Here is a 20,422-nt window from a genome sequence, read left to right on the forward strand (position 1 = left end):
CTCGCAGCCTTATGCATGTTTGCCCAGCAATGCCACGCCAGAGTCTGAGCGGCCCCTCCGGATGTAACCCTCCACTCAAGAACCAGACAATAGTACTGGATTGCGGGGATCAGAGTTGCTGACTGTCGCTGGAGTATTTGTCGCTAAGCCTGGGCATACCCTGCAGGCTGCAATAGTTGACTAACAGAATTAGTTGATGCTTTTTGAGGTGGAGTAAATGCTCCTAGATATACGACTCTAGAACAAGAATAGTGATTTCGCATATTGTGTACAGAGAGGCATCCTATGAATTATATTCCAAGCTGTGGTAGCATTCGGTACCTATTCGACTATATGTACATATCGCCTTCGCTGCCGTTTGAGGCGCGAGTTTCATCAAACACCATGTATTCATTTTCGTCCTCCATGCATAATTAGTCCCTTTTGAGGACTTTAAAGCTTATCAACGCGACCCAGCAGCCATTGCAGATGGCGATACGACACCCGCGGCTGATACTGCGGCTGCATGTGTCCGGACTGGTAAGTCTCGGCCCACATAAGACCGCGCTCATAATGCTGAACACCCATTACACCCTGGCTCTGCAGCATGGCCTGGCCATTCTCCTCGAACACCTCGCCCCACGCGAGATCAGGCAGATCAATGGCGATGGGCGTGGCAGGCGCAGACTGGAATCCGAGTTGCCCATTCCAGGTCATATTCTGGATGGCCAAGAGCGTCCCGTTCGTGAGGATGATCATGTCGAAGTCGCCGTTGCTAACCAGAACACGGTTCGTGCCCTCGATCACCTGCGGCAGGACGTGCTCGATCGGGTTCGCAGATAAATCTCCCTCCTGCTCGGGGCCGGCGTCGCCGCCGACGTAGACGTTCTCGCTTGAACAACCCGACCAGGTGACATTCAGCGGCGCGTGCATGGCTCGCTTGACGTCCGGGCGGTCGAAATACACGGTCGCCCCGGCGGGCTGGTAATTGAATGCAGTGGGCATGGCGAGAACATCCCAGGCCAGGGGGCACATGAGATTGATCTCGTAGATATCGAAACAGGAGTTGGCGACCATGGCTTCATTGCTGATCAGGTCGAAGACGTCGCAGTCGGCGTCGCTGGTGTAGTTGAAGGACTTCTGGGGTTGCACGCCGGCCGGGGGGAAGACGAGGTACTCGTCTAGGTACTCCTTGTAGCCGCATGAGTCGTGAAGCTTCTCCAGTTCCTCCATGAAGCTGGTGTTGAAGTTGAAGAGGTTGGCGTTTTGCTGGACGAAGGGCACGGCTGGCACTTCTTCCTGGACGTAGTCGTGTTGGCCGATACAGGGGTCGTATACCAGGGCACCTGGTCTCATTGTGAGCATAAATTCGATAGTGAGTTCGGATCCACGCCAAATATTCACCTTTCAGGTCATAGTGCTCCGTATCGTTCCTGTCCAGCATGGCAGCGGAGATGTACGGCACATAACGGCCCGCATAGCTTTCACCAGTAACGTAGATCTTGAAGTTTTTGATGCCAAAGAGCTCCTGGAAATTCTTGAAGAATCTCACAAAGTCCTCGGCAGTTTCCTCCTGGGTTGTCGCGTTGGGTTTGCCAATTGCGAATCCTGTACCAACTGGTTGTTCGACCCTGTCGCAAGACATATTAGACGACTATTACAACATATACAGCAAGCGCGAACATACCAAAGCACATTTGTCAAGTTCACCCACGAGTATGGGTTCTCCACGGGCGCAAAGGTGCCAGGCTGCCATGTAAACCGGCCGTTTTCCTGAAAGAAACCCTCCAGAGAGCTGCATCCCGGGCCTCCATTGAGCCAGATTGTGATCTCGTCAACGGGATCGCCAAGAGTGGGCTGGAATACAAAGAAAAGAGCTCTTGACTTGTCATCCTTGTCGATGGGGACCAACCCCGAGTACATCTCGCCCACATCGAAGGGAACATCTGGGAGGTGGTCGACCCGGTAGGCTATTTGGAACCAAGCCTGCCTGTTAGTTATGTTACGAGAGTGATATTTTTCAACGTACATTTTGTTTTATTGGTTAGGAAACGGAAATCGTCAAGCGGTGTCTTGAATGACGACTTCTGCTGTTCCGCAGCTCGCTTGGCCAGGTTCAAAGAATCGCGGGCCTTTTGGCCGAACCGGCCATGTTTGGCAGCAGATACGTTATCCGTGCACAGGGCGGCGGCTAAGATAGCCGTTGACACGATGCTTTTAAAGAGCATTTTTATAGTGTGTTATTGGTAAGAGAAGACCGTTTCCTTTGGGGTGCGGGGGCCTTTATAAACATCAGGCCGGGATGAGCCCACGGCCTGCATGACGGTATAGCATGCGCAAGCATAGCTGCGACAATCCCAGGTTGGGAGACATTCTAACAGGTTGTGGGCCGCTCCATGGAATTGTTCAATCAGTGAAGGAGAGAATGTGGAGTCAAATAGGCCTCTTATCGCGAATGGCTCCAGGACGGAACAAAAGCCTCGGAGAAATGAGTGGGTGGCCAATAACAGATCGAAATATGAGCGGGAATGAACAAGCCCTGAATTATGGACCCCAGTCGAAAGCTTGAATGCTAGGCGACTTAATTTCCCCTCAACTTCCCGGAAGAGGCCGGATTAGCGGCCTCTCTATACACGCCACGGATCCCTCTGCGGCGCTGTCCGACGGTGATAAGCTATATTATATTATTTTGCATATCTTCTGTGTCCTGCGGGTATACGATTGGACTAGTTTCAGATTAGCCCCGGCCCACCATGATTGAAAATGGAGGCAAAGATAGGCATTTTGAAGCTACCAATCGACATGCGCAAAAGAGTCGTTACTGTGCTTTACTTTGGTAGCTAACGCAACCTCTCTTCGCCAGGCTAATGTAGATATGTGGTAATGACTTTTGATATCAAGGGTCATGGCGTAATGTCATTGCCAGTAGACGTGGATATAATGCGATTAGGCATCGGGGATGCATCGTCCACCCTACTATTACCGGATTGGGTAGAGATTTACAAAACCCTTAAGATCCCCCCGCCCAGCCAGGATCCGAGGGCCAACAGGATGATGCACCAGCAAGAAACATCCGGAAGTTCCATTCATTCAGCCGTGGAAATATACATACATAGATACAGCTCGCTCTAAAACTACATCAAGAGGCTGACCGCGGAATTTCTCTTCGACTTCTTACCCTCAATGTCCAACCCCATCAATCGACGCACCGCCATTTGCGCCCCTCTCACACCATAGTCCATAGAAACCACGACTTCGTCCGGTATATCCACAAATTGTCCAATAAGTGCCAAGTTTTCCATTCCCTCCGGTATCACTTGTGGTCGATCGCCATATGCCCGCGGGAGCAATGTCGCCGTCATCCGTGGGACGACAGACGGGATGGTGATGGAGTTTTTCAATATCGTCTCGACCGGAAACTGCAAGTGACGGAGTATTTCTGTCATAATCTCCTCCCCAGAACAGACCAGCATCGACTTCTTAACATAGTTACCCTCTGGCTCGGGACAAAGCGCATACCCCCAAAGAACTTGCACATCGCCTGGCTGGTCGGGGAACAGTGGCTGTTGCGGGATGTTCAGGCTGATAATCCAGCTACTGTCTTTCAGAGTCACGAACGCGGCTGTGCCAGGCTGGTTGTCTGTTAATTTACAGAATCGGTTGAAGAATTCGGGGTCCTTGAGCGTGACGGTAAACGATTCCAAGCGGGACTCCGGCATGCGCGTGCAGAAATTATATGCATTTCCGAATTTGGGGTTCTTCGTCGATAGTTCGAGCCATAGCAGCCAGTTCTCATCAAGATCTTTATCGATCTCCATAAGCTCTAATGAGGGCGGTTCGGTGTTGCTACCCACCGTCATCCCAGACATGACGGAGCCAACGGAAACAATGACGATGTCGTTCGGTCCCAGCACAATCTTGTGGTCAGGCTCGCTCTCCCTGTGCGCGCAAATAGCTGAGACGCGGTTCTCGTTTGTCGGGTCCATAATGATATCGGATACAATGGTACTGAACTGAAAGTCAACACCTTGCGATGTTAGGAAATGGGCGATGGGCGCAACGATGGCTTCATGGCGATTATACCGACCACAGTCTAGAACGCGCGGGAAGTTTAGATCGTGGATATCGTGCATGAAACTGGCGATATATCGGCGTAATTCGGCAGCGCTGTGCCACGGCTGGAAACCGAATCTAGCAAACGATTAGTCTTAAAATGCCTCACGTTGCTGATTGCGCTTTCTTACGTCGTGGCCAGGACCAGCCAGTAATTACTCTTGAAGAAGCTCCTACTAAAGTGATCCTTAATCCGTGTTCTCCCTAGCGCCTTTTCACTTTTCGAGACCATCACAAAAAGATCTATGCGGTCCCGAAGCCCTATGTTGACTTTTCGCGGATCAATACGACCCAGGTCATGGGCCCTCCGAGTGAGCAGGCGTGTATGGGAGGTCGAATTAAGAGCGTGGCTGCCGAACTCTACAATATCGTCTAGAGCTGTCTTGCCTTTTCGCGTCCTGGAGGGAACCACCGAGAGCAATTCTTGCATGGCCGAGCCGTTGAAAGACGGCATCCCTCCTGCCCGGTAATTGTACCCATTCACTGGGTCCCCTTCGCTAATCGTACCTCCCCCAGCCACAACTATCTTCTCCAGGATATGGATCTTTTCCGGAGGCACATTAGCTTCCTGAATTAAATGCACGGCAGCTGTGAGGGAGGCAATGCCACTGCCGAGGATCCAGACGTCAAGCTTGTCGGGCGGGCGATGCCCCCGTCCAACGCTTTGCCGTAACGAAGATCTTGATGATTTGCGACTGGGCATGATGACAATAATCAGGGAGAGGGAGAGGGCAGAAGGGACGGCGTCTGGTCTGGCTTAGGGAAGGGGTTGAGAAATAGTCACGGAAGTTGCAAGTTTACTTGACTTTTATTGAAGGGGTTCTAGGCGCACGGTGGCAATGAGATTTTTCTGATGTCAGAGCGATATTTGTTTTGTTTGATCCATCAAGCTTTAAAATGTCAGAACCGTGGGACGGGCAGGTCAAGGCCTGGAATGCTGGGGTGATTCGCTAGATGTCAGAGTCTGGATCGCATCCGTTATGACGCCACGACAGCCACGACAGCCATCTTTCTGGGCAGAACGATTCTGCACGCGGCATTTTTCTAACCTTTGCGTTCCCAAGGATTATGTAGTTAGTGGGAATGTAGTGCCAGGCACGATTGTGATAAAAAGAAAATAAGTTCTCAGTATATGCTAGTAGCAGCTCATTCCTAAAAGGGTAAAGAGACCGAGGTGTTCTATAGACCGTTCAATCTATCAATCTATAAATGGCCTTGCTTTCCTGCCCTTCACCAATTGAGCATAATAGTCTTGGACTGTTTTGTGCCCTTTCCCTTCGAAATACTTAGGCCCCAGGTCGGCTGTATCAAATCCCTTGGGATAGTACTTTTCTCCTTCGTCTCCAGGCAGTGGTAGGCCCAACAACCGACTAAGCCACGCCGATAGACCCCAGCGATTCAAGAGGGTAGGCTGAACGTAGTACGGTGCTCCGCTCCAGGTACTAACATAGTGGCGACCGTGCTCATTGGCATCCGCGGAAAACACATCCAGTCGGAGAAGCTTCGGCCGTGGTAGCGACAGATATCGGAGGTAGAACCGGCGAACAGCTACCAGAGAGAAGAAGATGGCATAGTATAGGCGAGCGGGGGCGTCATACCTAACTCGTTAGCATCTCGCTACCAAAGCCCCAAGGAGACGAGACTCACATCATTGCCACCCGAAGTCTTTCATCCATCATACAAGAGGCAAAATTGACCCCAACACCCTTCAACCAAGCCGGCAAAGCATAGACCAGAACGTCCATAGTCTTATCTGCGACGGCCTTGTTTTCGGGGCTGGGCATCATGTGTTGCTCCTCGTATCGATGGCTCCATTCGGTCATCTCTTCCAGAAAATGTAGTCCATCCCGGAATCCCGTCTTCGCAGATGGCAACTCTGTGAAGTCAATCTCAAGTGCATCTCCTAGGTTTTTCCAATACGTGCCGATAGCACATCTCTCCAGGTCGCTCATGGAACGCCATTCGAATGTCTCCACGAAGCGGATCGGCTCGGTCGCAAACAGACTCAGGGTATATAGCATGTCCGAGTTGAGAATGCTACCACTGGTTCGATAGCCGGTGTGCAGGAACTTTGTTCGCGCGATGGCCGTAAGGGCACGGTCAGATGTTGGCTCAAAGGACATGAACTGGCCAATGAGTGCACCGGTGTCGGCATAGCGCTTGAACGAGGTAGCCGGGTCGGAGAATTGGGATGTCTTGAGCAATAGTTTCGAGATTGTGGGGATACCATATGTCTGCTCAGTCCATCAGTCTTTATCTATATTGGGTTTGACCTGGTATTCTTTACTCGGAAGAGCGCAAACTGTAGAGCCTTCAGGGATATCGTAGGGAACTCCAGTTGGAGAACCTGTTTTTGAATGGCCCAAGCATCATGGTCCGTCATATAGGCCATCCCTTGACGGGTTGAGTATTGCCGATACTGACGATGCAGTCTCCGTAGTCTCTGAAACCGTAAACAAGCCACTAGGACAAGGTATGTTGCGACCAGGCCTGCCGAAGTGGCAACGCGTCGTCTAGGGTTCGCCCATAGTATTTCCAACGCTCTTCTCAGTGGGATACGGTTGGATAATGCAAGTACACGGGAAATCGGGTTCTCCATGGTGGATATCTTTCTGTTCGCGCAGTATTCTTTGACGGCAACTAAAGCTCATCAGAGAGCCCGAGAAAGTTCTCTTTATACCCCCCCATCCGCACTTTCCATCTTGCAGTGCCAATAACATGAGCGCATTGGCTATCCCCCGGATGCGAGTCATTCTCTGTCAGACCACTTTGTTGCAGTGAAAGTACAATGAGATTGTGTAGCAGTAGCAATCATGTGCAAGGCATGCTAACTTATGGCGGACCGAGGATGTGGAGTGCGGGGAGGTTTTTGTCGATCAGCCGTGAAGGGCACGAACCGATGGAGGCACAAACAGCTTCACGGCGCTCTCAATACCCGTATCTCCGTGGGTTCTAGCAAATCATCGCAATGATATTTGTCGGATAGACGAATCCGACATCATACGAGGAGTCGATCAGTGAGATCTGAGCCTTGGTTTTGCCGTAGTCTGAAGGATCTACCGCTCAAATGCCGAGAGCCTATCGTATAGCATTGGGCCTATGCACATATGTCTGTCTTCTAACTGGTTGTAACCAGCACAATGAGAGTTTGTGCTTGACGACTAATGCATAGAGTGCAGACCCTGGTTATTAGAGCCCTCGGCTATTAAAAAACAGACTCTAAACATTAGCCTATTGGACATGCTCTTGATACTGGGTATAGATAACACATGCGGGTACACAGCATTGGCGACGTATCGTATCGAATACGACGGGATATTCTGGAATCGCAGTCCTTTCCTCACCATGAAGTGGCTATCAGGCCGCAGTCAGAAGCCGAGCGTGTGTCTCAAGCCGCTTGGGCATGAATTAGTTAATGACGTCAAACTCTCACCAGACAACCAAGAGTACACTTTTCCAGTGTCGGTTGACCATGTCATGTTCTCCCCGTTAGAGTCTTAGAAGCTGCTAGGCATGTTCCAGCATCTTGGGCAATCCATCCAATATTCGACCAAGAGTAGTAAAGCAGTACGACAGTCTTGTCGTACTGGAGATTTTCAACATCCTTCAGATACGGGATATATGTGCGCGAAGCTTTCAATATTTCTCGGCTGTCTCAAGAGGCAAGGGATCAATGTGACAATAGAGGTTGATACAGAGCAATTTCAAAAACGCCGAGTCAAGCCATGCTTCTCGCCTGATATAATCATGGCAGCTCCAGTTCTCCGAGTCTCTCAGCCTGAATAGCAGGAAGTCTCCAATATATAGTGCTTGTCGGCCTGAGCTTCTGACATTCCCGATTTGGTGAGTGCTCACTCAACAAGCGCAGTTAGATTTACTATCTAGATGGGTGTCTATGGGTAGCTCTCACCCACCCAACACCACTAAAGTCAACGTTCAACATATCATCAAGCACCTTATCCTCCCCCGCAAGGGTCGATGGTACCCCCGAGGTCGAGGAGCTTCTCCCAGGCTGCGGCCAAAGCATATCGCGGTCATGAACGTCCCGAAGGATAGTCGTCTCGACTCTGATACAACCTCCTGCTATGTTTGCTCTGCGATCGCGCACATCTACAGTCGAAGGAGGGTAAGCCTGTGATCGCACTTCGGAGCCACCATCCAGGGAGAGGTTCGTGCAGTGCTTATGAAGTGGCCAACGGTCCGTCTGTTCAGGAAACTCCGCTGTCGTCCAGCGACTTCTTGTTTGCTGGTAGGTTCTCCTGCAGGTTTCGGTACAACGTTTAAACAAGGGTGGCATCATGACGACCGAGGCGCAGACGACCGCAATATCAATTTCGAGGAGCGTCCAGATTCTTTCTTTTGTGCCGCTTTCTTACACAGATTAGCAGAAATTAGAATAAGGTTGCATATGGGCCTATTCACCAGTGAGGTTGGTTTCTGGGTAATACCTGAATACGATCAGGCGCAAGAGGCTAAAAATACAAACCCTGGTTGATGTCAGTAAAGGGCGGTTCAGCCTGGTATGAACTTACATTCCACCCATACAGAACAAGATGGTAAGCAGTATTTTCTTTCGTGGCGCTATTTGCATTTGCCATACTATGGCAAATGGGATTGCCAACAACACTATATCCTCGAGGAATGACACGGATCCAAGAGCCATAAAAAGGGCCTTCTGTCCACTCACGCAATGGCCCCCAATTTCGTGATTCCAAAAAGTCTGCGGTGGCCAGCATTGGAAGGTATTCGCAACTAGAGCTGCCAATCCCCATGCGATAGTAAAAACTGCGAGAACAAGTGTAAGAGGAAGTACGCTCTTGACAGATCCCAGGAACCTCCGAAGAAGAAGTATGATGGACACCTTGATGCAGACCTGGACGGCTGGCCAGAATTCCTGGGCGATCCAGAACATCTCCTAATAGTTAGTGAATGTGTCATTTCAATGGCGGGTAGCTCATACCAATGTTACTCGACGAAGAGTCCTCCACGACAGAGTTGCAAGGTCTATACCAACGCCTTCCAATGCAGCTAGCACAGTCAATAATGAAGCCATTACCTATAAGAATCGCTGCACATACCGACGACGGTCGTTATGGTAATGCCATAAGATAATACCAGTCCTAAACCTAGGAGTACATCGCCAGCGTCCAGCTTCCCGGTACCAAGGCAATGGCTATACAACCGGAGAAGGTAGAAGAGCGTAGCTACCACAGCCCCAACAATCGAGAGGACGATAAGTAGCCGGCTCCAATACTCTGGACTGGTCATTAGCTACCAGATTGCTCCATTCATGCCCAGTATAATATTGTTGTAAATGGGACTCGTGTTTAATGGCCGAATTACCACTTGCGTTCACCATGCACCCACGTAGCTCAGTAAAGTCCACAGTTTTGAGAAATTTACACAGTGGAGTTGCCTGTAATAAGGCTTCCGATCGTAGCGTCAGCAATGATCACTTGGATCTGGTACCGGGATTATCAGAAGTTAATTATCTTTCCTAACCTTCTAGAAGTCGTGATGTCACGCTTTTAAGGCCCTATCGTGGCGTCAACAACTATGGGACAGCTTAAAGGTCGAAATAAAAGCATATTTAAAATGTCAGAGAATAGCCAGCCTAGCAATTGGATATCCAGAGATTTTGTAGCATGGTCCAGGGAAGTATGGCTTTTAACCAAGCTGCCTCATACCCGAATAGGGTATTGGGAGATATCGGGGAGGTCAACATCCAGCGTTTCGCACCGCCGTCCAACTAATATTTGACTTCCGTGATTCATATCTTCCCTGGTTCTAGTGATGACATATGAGTACGGGAGAAAGTTCCGCGGGGTGATATCTATACTAGACCTACGGTTCCGATACTATTCATTACCTTCCAGGTGATCCATTGCCGTCTTCGCTGTACTCGCAACCTGTCCCAGCTCACCTCCCTGATCGCTCATCTGACTCAGACGCTCCTTCCAGAAGTTCCATCGTTCAGGGCACAGCTTGGCCGGTCCCTGGTACAATGATCCACCAGCCATAATCCGCTCTTCCTTGTTCTCTGCAGCCATGGTTTGCTGTCGCAAAACAGGCCCACCATGTTTGAACCATTCCCTAGCCACGGCAATGTCACACTCCACCTTCCTCCCCGACGATTCTTCCTCGAGGGCATCCCGGAGAGCCCATACAGCGAGATTGGTCCATGGTGCGAGGCCAAGGCTCAGTAGGCGTGCGACGAAAGAGTTAAGGTTGATCCATTCTTTGATTTTCTCTTCGGCTTCGTTGCCTGTTGGAGTGACTAAAATTCCATCAGCATATTTTTGTCTTTCTCCTATGATCCGTGAACACGTACGGTTCCAGGCTTCTCTCATTTCGGGCCCCAGAAGAGGTAAATCCACCCAGAGTTTAGTATCATTCTAGAAGATTCAGTCCAATCCAAAGCGCTCAAGATGAGGGATAACTCACACCCCAAATTTGTATCGTTGTCGGTGGTATGTCGGTCAGCGCCTTCACAAGTTCCACTAACCGTTCCTGCGATGGACTGTCACATGGGATCTGTTTCGCGACATTGATAACAATATTCCAAACCTGCCAAAGCAGGTTCTCTAGGCTATCCGCATTGGAATCAGACAGAAGTGGAGCTGCGAAACCATGGATACTTTGTGCGGCTGCGGAAGCTGTGGTTGAGCTAGAAGGTTGGGCATATTCATTCAATATCGCAAAGAGTTGGTTCTCTCGCTCTGAAGGCGATTCAATCCCCGAAGACAAAGTTAGAGAGGCCATTTTACGTCGAGTAAGTATTTTCGTGATGGTCGAAGAGGACACGAAGGCAGAAAGACATGATTTTATAATAGCAGCTTATCAGGCGGGGTTTATCGGCTGATTGCACGCATGAATCATAATGCGCCTTCTAGCCACGCGCTGATCTGATCTGCAGCATTGAGTGGGTTTGATTGGGGCTGGTGGTTTTAGTGTCGGTTGATAGACGCAACATGCTTGGCAATTGTTGGTTTATTGGTCTATCCTGCAAGAAGCTGCATATTAATCGAAATTAACAACGGTACATGGTATCCAATAACGAATCAAGTGTTTCTATTCGCCCTGCACTGGTAGTTTCCGACGTCATATCAGATTTAGGCATGTAACCCTGCCAGGTTCAATGACATTTCCCACAGCTTCGTCTGCTTTGCCTTGTCATACGCCCAGGGAGCATATCCCTTTCCAGCAGTTCCCGTACTCGGATCATATTTGTCTGCAATCTGACAATCCTCGAGATATTTCCCGCCCTTGCCTTCTAGCTCCTGCGCCACCGCGGCCCAAATGGTGGTGGCAGCCCCGTGCTCCGAAGTTTTCCACACACCAGAAATCGCATCATCCTTATCCCATGCGTCCCTCTGTTCCTGGGGAACGTATTGCTGTAACCCAGTCCTAATACCACCAGGGTGAACACTGAAAGCATGAAGGCCCTGAGACCCATATCGTCTCTCGATCTCATTGGCCGTCCAGATGTTCGCCGTCTTGCTCTGACCGTATGCTCTCCACGGCTCGTAGATTCCCTCCAGGTTAATGTTCTCAAAGACAGGCTCACCCCAGCGGTGTGCCATGGAAGAGACATTGACAACACGCGAGTGAAACTCCGGGGTTGAGGACGCGAGCAGAGTAGGTTTCAACAGGTAGAACAGCGTAAAATGACCTAAGTGGTTGGTACCGAATTGAGTTTCGAATCCATCTTGCGTCCGGCCCTCCGGTGTCGCCATGACCGCTGCATTGTTGATCAGGATGTTCAATTGGGAGCTTTTAGACAGGAAAGCTTCCGCACAGGCGCGCACGCTGACCAGCGAGTCGAGGTTCAAGGTTAGGAGGTGGACGTTGGGCTGCTTGATGAGATCTCCCAACGCTTTCTCGGCCTTCTTCAAATCACGCGCGGTGAGATAGAGCGTAGCCCCGGTGACGGACAGGGCACGGGCTGTGTCAATGCCGATGCCCGAGGAGCAGCCAGTGATGAGGATGACTTTTCCCTGGAGTTTGCCTTCTAAGCCATTGCTCTTGATGATCTCCAGTGCGGTGGGATGGCAATTGGTGCCACCTTTGGAGTTGTTAAGTGAGCTGTTGGTGGTTGACATCGTGAAGGAAATTGTTGATGTATAGGTCACGGTGTTAGGGTTGGGTCAATTATGTATCTTGAACTGGATAAATTCAAATTGAGGCTGCACTGAATGGCTCTAGAAGATATGGATTTGTCGCCCCTTTTATATGCTCCAATATGCCCAGCATCATGCCAAATTTTACGATTGACGCTGTAGAGGTCCATTGCGGAGTTAGATCGTCCTTAAAGCCGTTGAATAGTATCATCTTGAGGCCCCATACGGATGCGGATGCAAATGCGGGCGGATTAAATCTATGAAACGAAGAACCCGTGACTGGCAAGCGGGTCATACTACACGTGATACATGGCCAATTGAATGTTACTTTTGAGGTTGCACGTGCTTCCTATTGGTCAAGAATCATGTGATATCCTCGCCCACTTTTGTCTCCGGGCGGCCGCCCGCCCGCATTCAATTCCCGCGTCTACGGGAAGTTCTACCTCAACATCCTCAAAGTCATGGCAGATCCAGAAGCCTATAACCCGCGAGCTATTAACGCGTGTCTCACTTGTCGCAAGCAGAAACGAAAGTGTACGAAAGAGAGGCCTAGATGTTTCGTTTGTCGCAAGACTGGGAGGGCCTGCGATTACACCCCTATTGACAGGAGCTCCACGACAGCTGCAGACAATACTGGAAGTCCGGATTCCCAAGAAACCGGTGAAAATGGCCCTTTACCCCGCAGACGTACTCATCCGAACGGATATGAGAAAAGCGCAAGGGGTGCGGGTTCCTCCATCATGAACGGTCTCTCCACCTTGTTCCTCGACTCCGATGTTTCTCCGGATCGAAGTTATCTGGAGTCTAACACACGCATCGCTCTGCCGCCTGAATACCTCCGTTATCTCCGGAGTCCTGCACAGGTTCGATACGAGGTTGATGTTTACTTGAATAGTGTCCACACATTCTTCCCTATAGGTAAGATCATGGCCAAGCCGGGCCCGGCACCGGGTGGTCTGTTTGATGGAGACTGAAACTTGTTTCTGGACAGTTTCCAAGTTGCGGCTGTACCAGCAACTCTCGGATGCGGATCGTAGGAATGAACCTGATTTTTGCCTTCTATTGATAGCGATGCAGTTGCATTCGCAACCGTGTAGCGAAGTGGAATCTAGTGATGCAGAACTTTACAGGTCTGCAAAAGCTTGCTATGTGCATGTTGAGAGCAGCAATGTCTTCTCCATTAAAGTGCTACAGGCGCTACTTCTGATCGCACTATATGAGATATCAAACTCTATCTATCCCGCGGCATATCTAACAGTGGGACATTGCGCACGACTCGGACATGCTATGGGAGTTCACCAGCGCAGTGATGCGCCGCAGATGCTTAACCGAGTAGGTGAGTAAGATCTACCCACTTGTGGCGTTCTAATGTGCTTAAGAACACAGGTACATGGGTGGAACTTGAGGAAAGGCGTCGTACTTGGTGGGCCGTAATCATATTGGACAGGTAAACTCTATCGAAAACACTCCTACGCTTGTTGGTACACTGTAGCCCGAACTGACTCATTAATCTAGATATGTTAATCTAGGCGGCAGGGACCGCCCGCTTGCATGTGAAGATGCACAACCAGAGGACTTCCTTCCTGCAGATGACAAGTCCTGGGATCGTGGTGTATACATCAACCCTTGCCCTAAGCGGACTAAGCAGGTTACTGAATAGCACTAGGAAATCACGGTAGTCGAACCTCTCGCAGTCCGCGCCAATACTACCATCCAAGTCTGTCCGTTCACACGTACCTGTCAAGCAGCGCACGTCCTCTCCCGTGTACTTGGCCACCTGAACGATTGCAACTCCGATGTCGAATTTCGATACGAAGAGGCGATGCAGCTGCATCGCACCGCCCAGGCGCTATCACATACACTCTCAACCGAACTCGAAGAATGGATCGAGAAAGCATACGATCCGACCGCACACCTTCCACTGTTTTCTGCCATTGGAATCTGCTATAGTGCGTTACTTCTCCTGTATGACAGATATTGTTGCAGCGGTATTAGCGGGGTAGCCGGGAATGTAGAAGTACAACAGATGGCACTCTCCAGTATCAATGAGGTATCTCGGGCGGTCTTTCACTTTGCAAAAGGCATTCGCGCGGCCATGGATCTTGGTGGGTCGCTCAGGATGAGTCCCCTGGTACTTGACTGTCTATATCAGGCTACAGCAAATTTTATGTGGCAGAGTCGCGAGACTGGGAATTCAGACGTCTTACAAATGGCGAATGAGATCCAGAGTATCCTTGAAGTTCTTGGGACGAGATGGACGGCTCCGCGTAAGCTAGACTACTGAAACCTTCGCCTACTGTCTTGTTCTAACGCACTGGCCCTAGGCGCATATCTGTCAATTCTTCGAAAGTCAGGTGGTCATTGCTAACCGCCACCGACAAGAACACCCCGTGCTACGATCTGACCAATCCATAACATGGGCAACATTACGCATGCCATGAATGACTGCCATCTATTGGTTTCTATTTCCTAAGGCTGTATATTTTAGATTGGCACACGATATCATGGAACCGGGGTAGGCATTTGGGGACTTATGACGCGATGCTGAAGTTGGCCCAACGCTATCTCGGTTCAAACCGGTATTTAATATGCTATTAGAAATGATCGGGCTTCGATCTGAATGGCAGATGCGATCGGAAAATCAGGCTCGGGTGCCTAGTGAGCGCAGTACGATCGAGTTTGGAATTATAGAGGAACGACCCCAATCTCTGAGTAGACTCTAAGAAACAAGCACACCACCGCGTGATAAAAGTCATGACCACATGATATTCGAAGCTCACATGAAAACCTGACACATCTGGGAGCCTGATTCACAGTAAGATCTCTCGGGGTTTCAAAACGCTCTATTTGCCTGGGTCGCTTCACCTTTTCATGATTCATCATATGACCCGGAAGCCCAAATTGTCACCTGGGTGAGCTTCTAAGAAAGCCATAAAGGATGTTTGTTTCGGTGACCTCAGAGGTATAGGCTATTGGTGGGGGCTGCTTTGTGGCTGGACATCCCCTTTCAGGACCCGTGGTTCTGCTCATTGGTTCCGATCGAAACATCAACTACACGCCGATCGATGTCCGATGACGGCCGAAGTGCATCGTCAATCGTGAAGTAGCAATCTGAGCCCGCGAAAGGCCCACAAAGGCCGTCCAGCTCGTGTACTAGGATAGCAAATATAGGCCATGTGGTGTAGCCAAAGCGAAAGCCATCGATGTAAGCAACCAATGCCACCCACCAAACATGGTTGTCCGTGTCGGATTGTTCTTTGCCATTGGAACCAGAACTATCCAGCATCCGCGGAAGGCAGTGAGGATATTTTCAAGTAACTGAGAGTGATACTTTGCTAATTCCGTGGGCGCTTTAGCTGTGCTTGCTGTCTTTTACGGCGAACCTCGCCATGTTGAGGTACACACAGACGAGAGTTGGCCGAATGCAGGATTCTGTTCCCACATGCTTGGTCATGTTCCTTGAGCTCAAACGCTATCAATATTTCCAGGCCTCGCCGTTGCGTTAAGAAAGCCTCCTTTGGTGTTCTAAACATGCCGATTCAAGAAATACAGTGCAGCATTGAAACACTATTCGAAACCTTCACCTTTACTTCGATCACGCGTTCTGACCGCGCCATTCTCAGTGTCTTACTCCTTCTGTCCTGTCCTTCCTGCTTCGAATCTGCTCTAACTTCTGCTTCAACCAGGGCTCCGTATAGGAGATTGGTTGGATCCGTGTGGGGTATTGGAATGTCTGGTGCTCCTAGATGCGGTCGACGCGTGCTTTGGTACACGGGCTATGGGCACGGGTATTACTGGGACCGTAAAATGCCGGTAGCTTAACATTGGACGCATGGGAACAGCTCGGTTAAACTTCACCTTTCAAAATTCTCCTGCCAGAAATAGCTTGTCAATCAAGACCAATCAACGAATGGTCCTCCATGGCCTCTTTAGAAGGTTGCTGGTGGATTGGAAGACTATCCAATGCAGCAGGTCATACCATCCCGTTCACCTTAGCCAAGAAGCTGATCCATCTTGTGTAGCTCTGCATTGGGGAAACAGGGATCATAGATTCACGCAAGCTTTGCAGCATCCTCCTTTAGCTCCTCGGTACCACTTACCGATCGAATATCTCTTCTTGTCCCAAGCCTCTTGCACGAGGCTATTACTCTGCTCTATCTTACGCGTCCTCGTGGTAGCCCATTAGTCCGTTACAATTGTTATCTGCCATCCCAGTTCCGACCTTCGCGCTGATTTTCCATCAATGCCTTCGATTATCCCCAGGAATTATCGGTTTGGGCATCTCTTATCTTATCTTGATCCGATCCGATCGGTTGATCGGACCGATGACGACATGGGCATATCACTTCTCCGCACCCATTAAGGGTCATTCGCATCACTTTTACTTCAACGCAAATACCATAATTAAAGTTAGTGAGCCAACAAGATAGTTACCAGAAAAATGGCCACTGATAGCGTCATCTCACTTCTGTCCTCTCTGATGCAAACCAAGAGTACAAGTGAACACGAACAAGAAATCGCCTACTTCTTAGACGACCACCTCACCAACCTCGGCTATACCGTTGAACGCCTTCCGATCGCCGAAGGCTCAACCAGGGAAAATGTATATGCCTATCTAGGTACCCAGCGAAAGACCCGAGTATGTCTCACATCCCACCTGGACACCGTCCCGCCCTATATCCCGCTACGGATTGAGGGATCTACAATCTATGGGCGGGGCGCATGCGACGATAAAGGGCCCATGGCTGCGCAGATCTGCGCTCTAGAAGAGCTGAGGGCAGAAGGAGCGGTCAACGAAGGCGACGTAGGGCTATTATTTGTAGTCGGGGAAGAAAAAGGTGGACCCGGCATGATAGCAGCGAATACCCAGAACCTCAGCTTCGAGAGCGTCATATTCGGGGAGCCGACCGAGGGGAAATTAGTCATCGGACACAAGGGGCATTTGGTGTTTGAATTGATTGGGGAGGGCAAGGCCTGGTATGTTACTTCCTTTTACATCACTTATGCACTGGCTTAGGCTGTGCCTGAACTGACTGCGATAGTCACTCTGGATATCCTCAGCATGGGGTGAATGCTAATATTGCACTTATCGAAACGCTGAATGACTTGGTGAAAACGCAATTTCCGGGTTCATCGCTGCTTGGGCCATCGACTTTTAATATTGGGACAATTGAGGGTGGTGTGAGTTATAATATCGTGCCGGAGACCAGTAAAGCGCTTTGTGCTGTCCGAGTTGCGACGGATATGGCCGGGATCAAACAGATCGTCTCGGATACTGTTGCCCGACATTCTAATGTGCGACTCGAGTTCAAGTTTGAGTATCCCGAAACCTTGCTTGATCATGATGTTGAAGGTACCTTTGACTTTGGGTGTGGTTACTTATATGAGCAACGGGCTGACACCTGTATCTAGGATTCGAAACTGCCCCTGTTTCGTATGGGACTGATGTTCCACGATTCAAGGGAAATCATAAGAAGTACCTATATGGGCCAGGATCTATCCTGGTAGCGCACGGAGACAATGAACAGATCGAGATTGATGAGCTGGTGGAGGGGGTTCGGGCATATAAAAAGTTGACGATGCACGCGTTAGATTCTGCTCGGTAGATGGCATGCCAACATGAGGGCCATTTTAAGCTGTCCTGTCTTATTTGATCAAACGCTAGTATCATCGCTGAGACGTCCTGTATATGACGTTCCAATATGAGCTCCGTATGAGCAGCCACAATACAGCTATATTCACTACCAATTTTCTGTCCCAGTGTATGATCGAGGAAAAATGGTACTCAACTTCAAAATATACCTCAAACATTTCAGTTACTTCTCATTAGGAATGGCAGCTTTGTGAAATTGCATGTTCTTTATGGGACACTGGTGGACAATCCCCAATCGGTAAAATATATAGTTGCATCGCTGGCATGAAGTTGCATCTAGCGTAGTGTCCAAAAGGGCGAGCTACCGTAGGGCACGCCTAGAGCATTATCGCTAAAATTATGGCATCCTGATAAGACGATTAGAGAGCTTAACAATCAACATAGAAACAGAGTCGTCTTGTTTCCCTACCATTCGAAATGCCTCATTCCTCAACCGCTGATTAAGCGGGTGTCGGCCGTAGTGAAAGGCCGCCGTGTCACGTGCACCAGGGGGACCCTAAGGGGATTCTTCTTCTTCCACCGTAACAAACTCTGCCGGATGCCACTAAGAATAGCATTGCCGACGACAAGATCCAGGGGCAATTATTCAGCTTTACGGGATCAGTTAAGCTCAACAGGGGTAGCCTTGTGGATCGAATCTTTGTCAGACTGGGTCGGTGGTAATCCGTAATTCCGCACTTTTTTCAACGGCAGTGGCATTAAAATTCCGCGCGGCCAATAAGCAGGCGCAAGAGAGACTGTCGTCGCTTATAAATTTCTCCTGCGGTCTTACAAAGCCACACTTGCCGATAAAAATGGATCTCCAGGGCACAATGTGATTGGCGGCTGATGGGACCATTTGAGAGAAATAATTATGAATTTTTTTTATGGCAATGGAACTAAATCGCGGGGTGCCAAACAATCTGCAATGGCGAGATTGCGTATATAAGATCTCAATTTCCTCTCCAATAGACGCTTAGATCTCATCAGCTTCCTATCGAACACTCCTCCAACAGTTACCACCTCTTCAATATCCACCAACACCGTCACAATGGGTTCCGCTCAGGTCGAATTCAAGAGCACCTCCACCAACACTCTCCTCGAGTTGGTTAAGGCCCGCCGTACCTACTATGGTCTCAAGGCCGAGAGCCCTATCTCCGACGATGCCATCCAGTCCATCGTCGAGACCTCCGTCCTCCACGTTCCCAGCTCGTTCAACACCCAGACTTCCCGTGTTGTTCTCCTGCTGAAGGAGGAGCACCAGAAGGTCTGGGACATCGCCATCAAGGCCATGGAGGGTCTTGTTGCCGCCGGTGCCGTCCCCAAGGAGATGTTCGAGAACCACACCAAGCCTAAGCTCGAGGCTTTCCGCGCTGCCTACGGAACTGTACGTCCAATTCCAATTCCTACCACCTTCAGCCCTCCCCCCCAAAAAAACCGATACTAATAAAAATATGTGTAGGTCCTCTTCTTCGTCGACTACGAGTCTCTCGCCCCCATCAAGGAGAAATTCGCCATCTACGCCGACAAGTTCGACCCCTTCGCCCTCGAGTCCAACGCCATGTCCCAGTACCTTGGTATGTTCCCATTCCTGATAAACTCCCCCACCGCACAATGTGATTAAACAAACCCGTACTAACAATTCCCAGTCTGGACCGCTCTCCAGTCCGAAGGCCTCGGCGCCAACCTCCAGCACTACAGCCCCCTCATCGACGCCGACATCCAGAAGACCTGGAACCTGCCCGCCTCCTGGAAGCTGGATGCCCAGCTCGTCTTCGGTACCCCTACCGGCGAGCCCGGCCCCAAGGAATTCGCCCCTCTTGAGGACCGCTTCAAGGTCTTCGGCAAGTCTGCATAAATTTCACGATAGACTGCTTTTTATGGTGCAATTTGAGCGTTGTAGCCTAGATTTCAATGGCATATTTTCATAGACTCTATTGGTACTACTATTTGTGTAATATTGTATGTAGGGGATCAAATTTGGTCTATCGCTAATATTGGCGCCAGTAGCCTCGGGAGTTGCTCCACCACTCTCGATACCTATCTTGGACACTGGCCGACTCATGAAGGCCTTCGCCGTAATACATGCCCGTGGTCAATGGTATGATTTCATGTTTCGGGATGCACTTTGCCCAATGGGTTCTTATCATCCAGTTGATAGACTCGGGATATCTGCCATTGACCCAAAGGCCATAATTAAAGCGTCATGTATTGACAAGGACCACACGGAGTAACCAGGCAACAACGCACAACCAAATAATCAAGAACAAATAGACCCAGAGTAGTCCATCGGCCATCAGCCGTTTCAAGCTCACAGCCTGGAATGCAGCGATCGGCAGAGAAATCCTCACACCACACGCAGAGGTACACCAAAACAGCAAACGCAATTCGTCAAAACCCAGCTGACCCACCGAGTAACATTGAAAATCACCACCAGGAACCAAATACAAGCATAGCTAAAATTAGGGGTCTCCACCACCAGGCGTACTCAATGTATTGATCCCTGCATTTAAGCTTTTCGGGGGGCTCCACTCGTATTCGTGAGCAGAATTCCCTAATCCGGTAATATCGTCGTTTT

General features: G+C 49.8%; 7 protein-coding genes across 7 annotated transcripts; 3 read left to right on the top strand and 4 right to left on the bottom strand.

Annotated features, from left to right (window-relative positions):
- Positions 1–432: 432 nt before the first annotated feature.
- Positions 433–2,207, bottom strand: ABOM_002677 (serine-type carboxypeptidase F; the record flags this gene model as incomplete). The annotated part of the gene is made up of 4 exons (XM_022529807.1): positions 433–1,325; positions 1,384–1,610; positions 1,667–1,949; positions 2,009–2,207. The coding sequence occupies 4 exons, from the start codon at positions 2,205–2,207 to the stop codon at positions 433–435; spliced, it is 1,602 nt and encodes a 533-aa protein (XP_022391740.1).
- Positions 2,208–3,113: 906 nt separating this feature from the next.
- On the bottom strand, positions 3,114–6,691 carry ABOM_002678 (oleate hydratase; the record flags this gene model as incomplete). The annotated part of the gene is made up of 6 exons (XM_022529808.1): positions 3,114–4,170; positions 4,224–4,848; positions 4,925–5,029; positions 5,536–5,690; positions 5,740–6,326; positions 6,380–6,691. 6 exons carry the CDS (start codon positions 6,689–6,691, stop codon positions 3,114–3,116), a joined length of 2,841 nt encoding a protein of 946 aa, XP_022391743.1.
- Positions 6,692–7,837: 1,146 nt separating this feature from the next.
- Positions 7,838–10,854, bottom strand: ABOM_002679 (DUF3632 domain-containing protein; the record flags this gene model as incomplete). Its single annotated transcript, XM_022529809.1, has 9 exons — positions 7,838–7,946; positions 8,007–8,463; positions 8,515–8,579; positions 8,625–9,007; positions 9,053–9,120; positions 9,171–9,347; positions 9,962–10,369; positions 10,424–10,487; positions 10,537–10,854. The coding sequence occupies 9 exons, from the start codon at positions 10,852–10,854 to the stop codon at positions 7,838–7,840; spliced, it is 2,049 nt and encodes a 682-aa protein (XP_022391744.1).
- Positions 10,855–11,204: 350 nt separating this feature from the next.
- On the bottom strand, positions 11,205–12,194 carry ABOM_002680 (putative short-chain dehydrogenase; the record flags this gene model as incomplete). Its single annotated transcript, XM_022529810.1, has 1 exon — positions 11,205–12,194. One exon carries the CDS (start codon positions 12,192–12,194, stop codon positions 11,205–11,207), a length of 990 nt encoding a protein of 329 aa, XP_022391687.1.
- A 479-nt stretch (positions 12,195–12,673) lies between these two features.
- Positions 12,674–14,580, top strand: ABOM_002681 (uncharacterized protein; the record flags this gene model as incomplete). The annotated part of the gene is made up of 6 exons (XM_022529811.1): positions 12,674–13,130; positions 13,204–13,548; positions 13,599–13,659; positions 13,728–13,824; positions 13,879–14,479; positions 14,537–14,580. The coding sequence occupies 6 exons, from the start codon at positions 12,674–12,676 to the stop codon at positions 14,578–14,580; spliced, it is 1,605 nt and encodes a 534-aa protein (XP_022391686.1).
- Positions 14,581–16,653: 2,073 nt separating this feature from the next.
- Positions 16,654–17,818, top strand: ABOM_002682 (M20 family metallopeptidase; the record flags this gene model as incomplete). The annotated part of the gene is made up of 3 exons (XM_022529812.1): positions 16,654–17,189; positions 17,255–17,565; positions 17,625–17,818. 3 exons carry the CDS (start codon positions 16,654–16,656, stop codon positions 17,816–17,818), a joined length of 1,041 nt encoding a protein of 346 aa, XP_022391710.1.
- A 1,077-nt stretch (positions 17,819–18,895) lies between these two features.
- ABOM_002683 (nitroreductase family protein) lies at positions 18,896–19,702 on the top strand (the record flags this gene model as incomplete). The annotated part of the gene is made up of 3 exons (XM_022529813.1): positions 18,896–19,231; positions 19,307–19,421; positions 19,494–19,702. 3 exons carry the CDS (start codon positions 18,896–18,898, stop codon positions 19,700–19,702), a joined length of 660 nt encoding a protein of 219 aa, XP_022391709.1.
- Positions 19,703–20,422: the final 720 nt, after the last annotated feature.

Source organism: Aspergillus bombycis, assembly GCF_001792695.1.
Source record: "Aspergillus bombycis strain NRRL26010 chromosome Unknown contig00019, whole genome shotgun sequence".
Lineage (NCBI taxonomy): Eukaryota > Fungi > Ascomycota > Eurotiomycetes > Eurotiales > Aspergillaceae > Aspergillus > Aspergillus bombycis.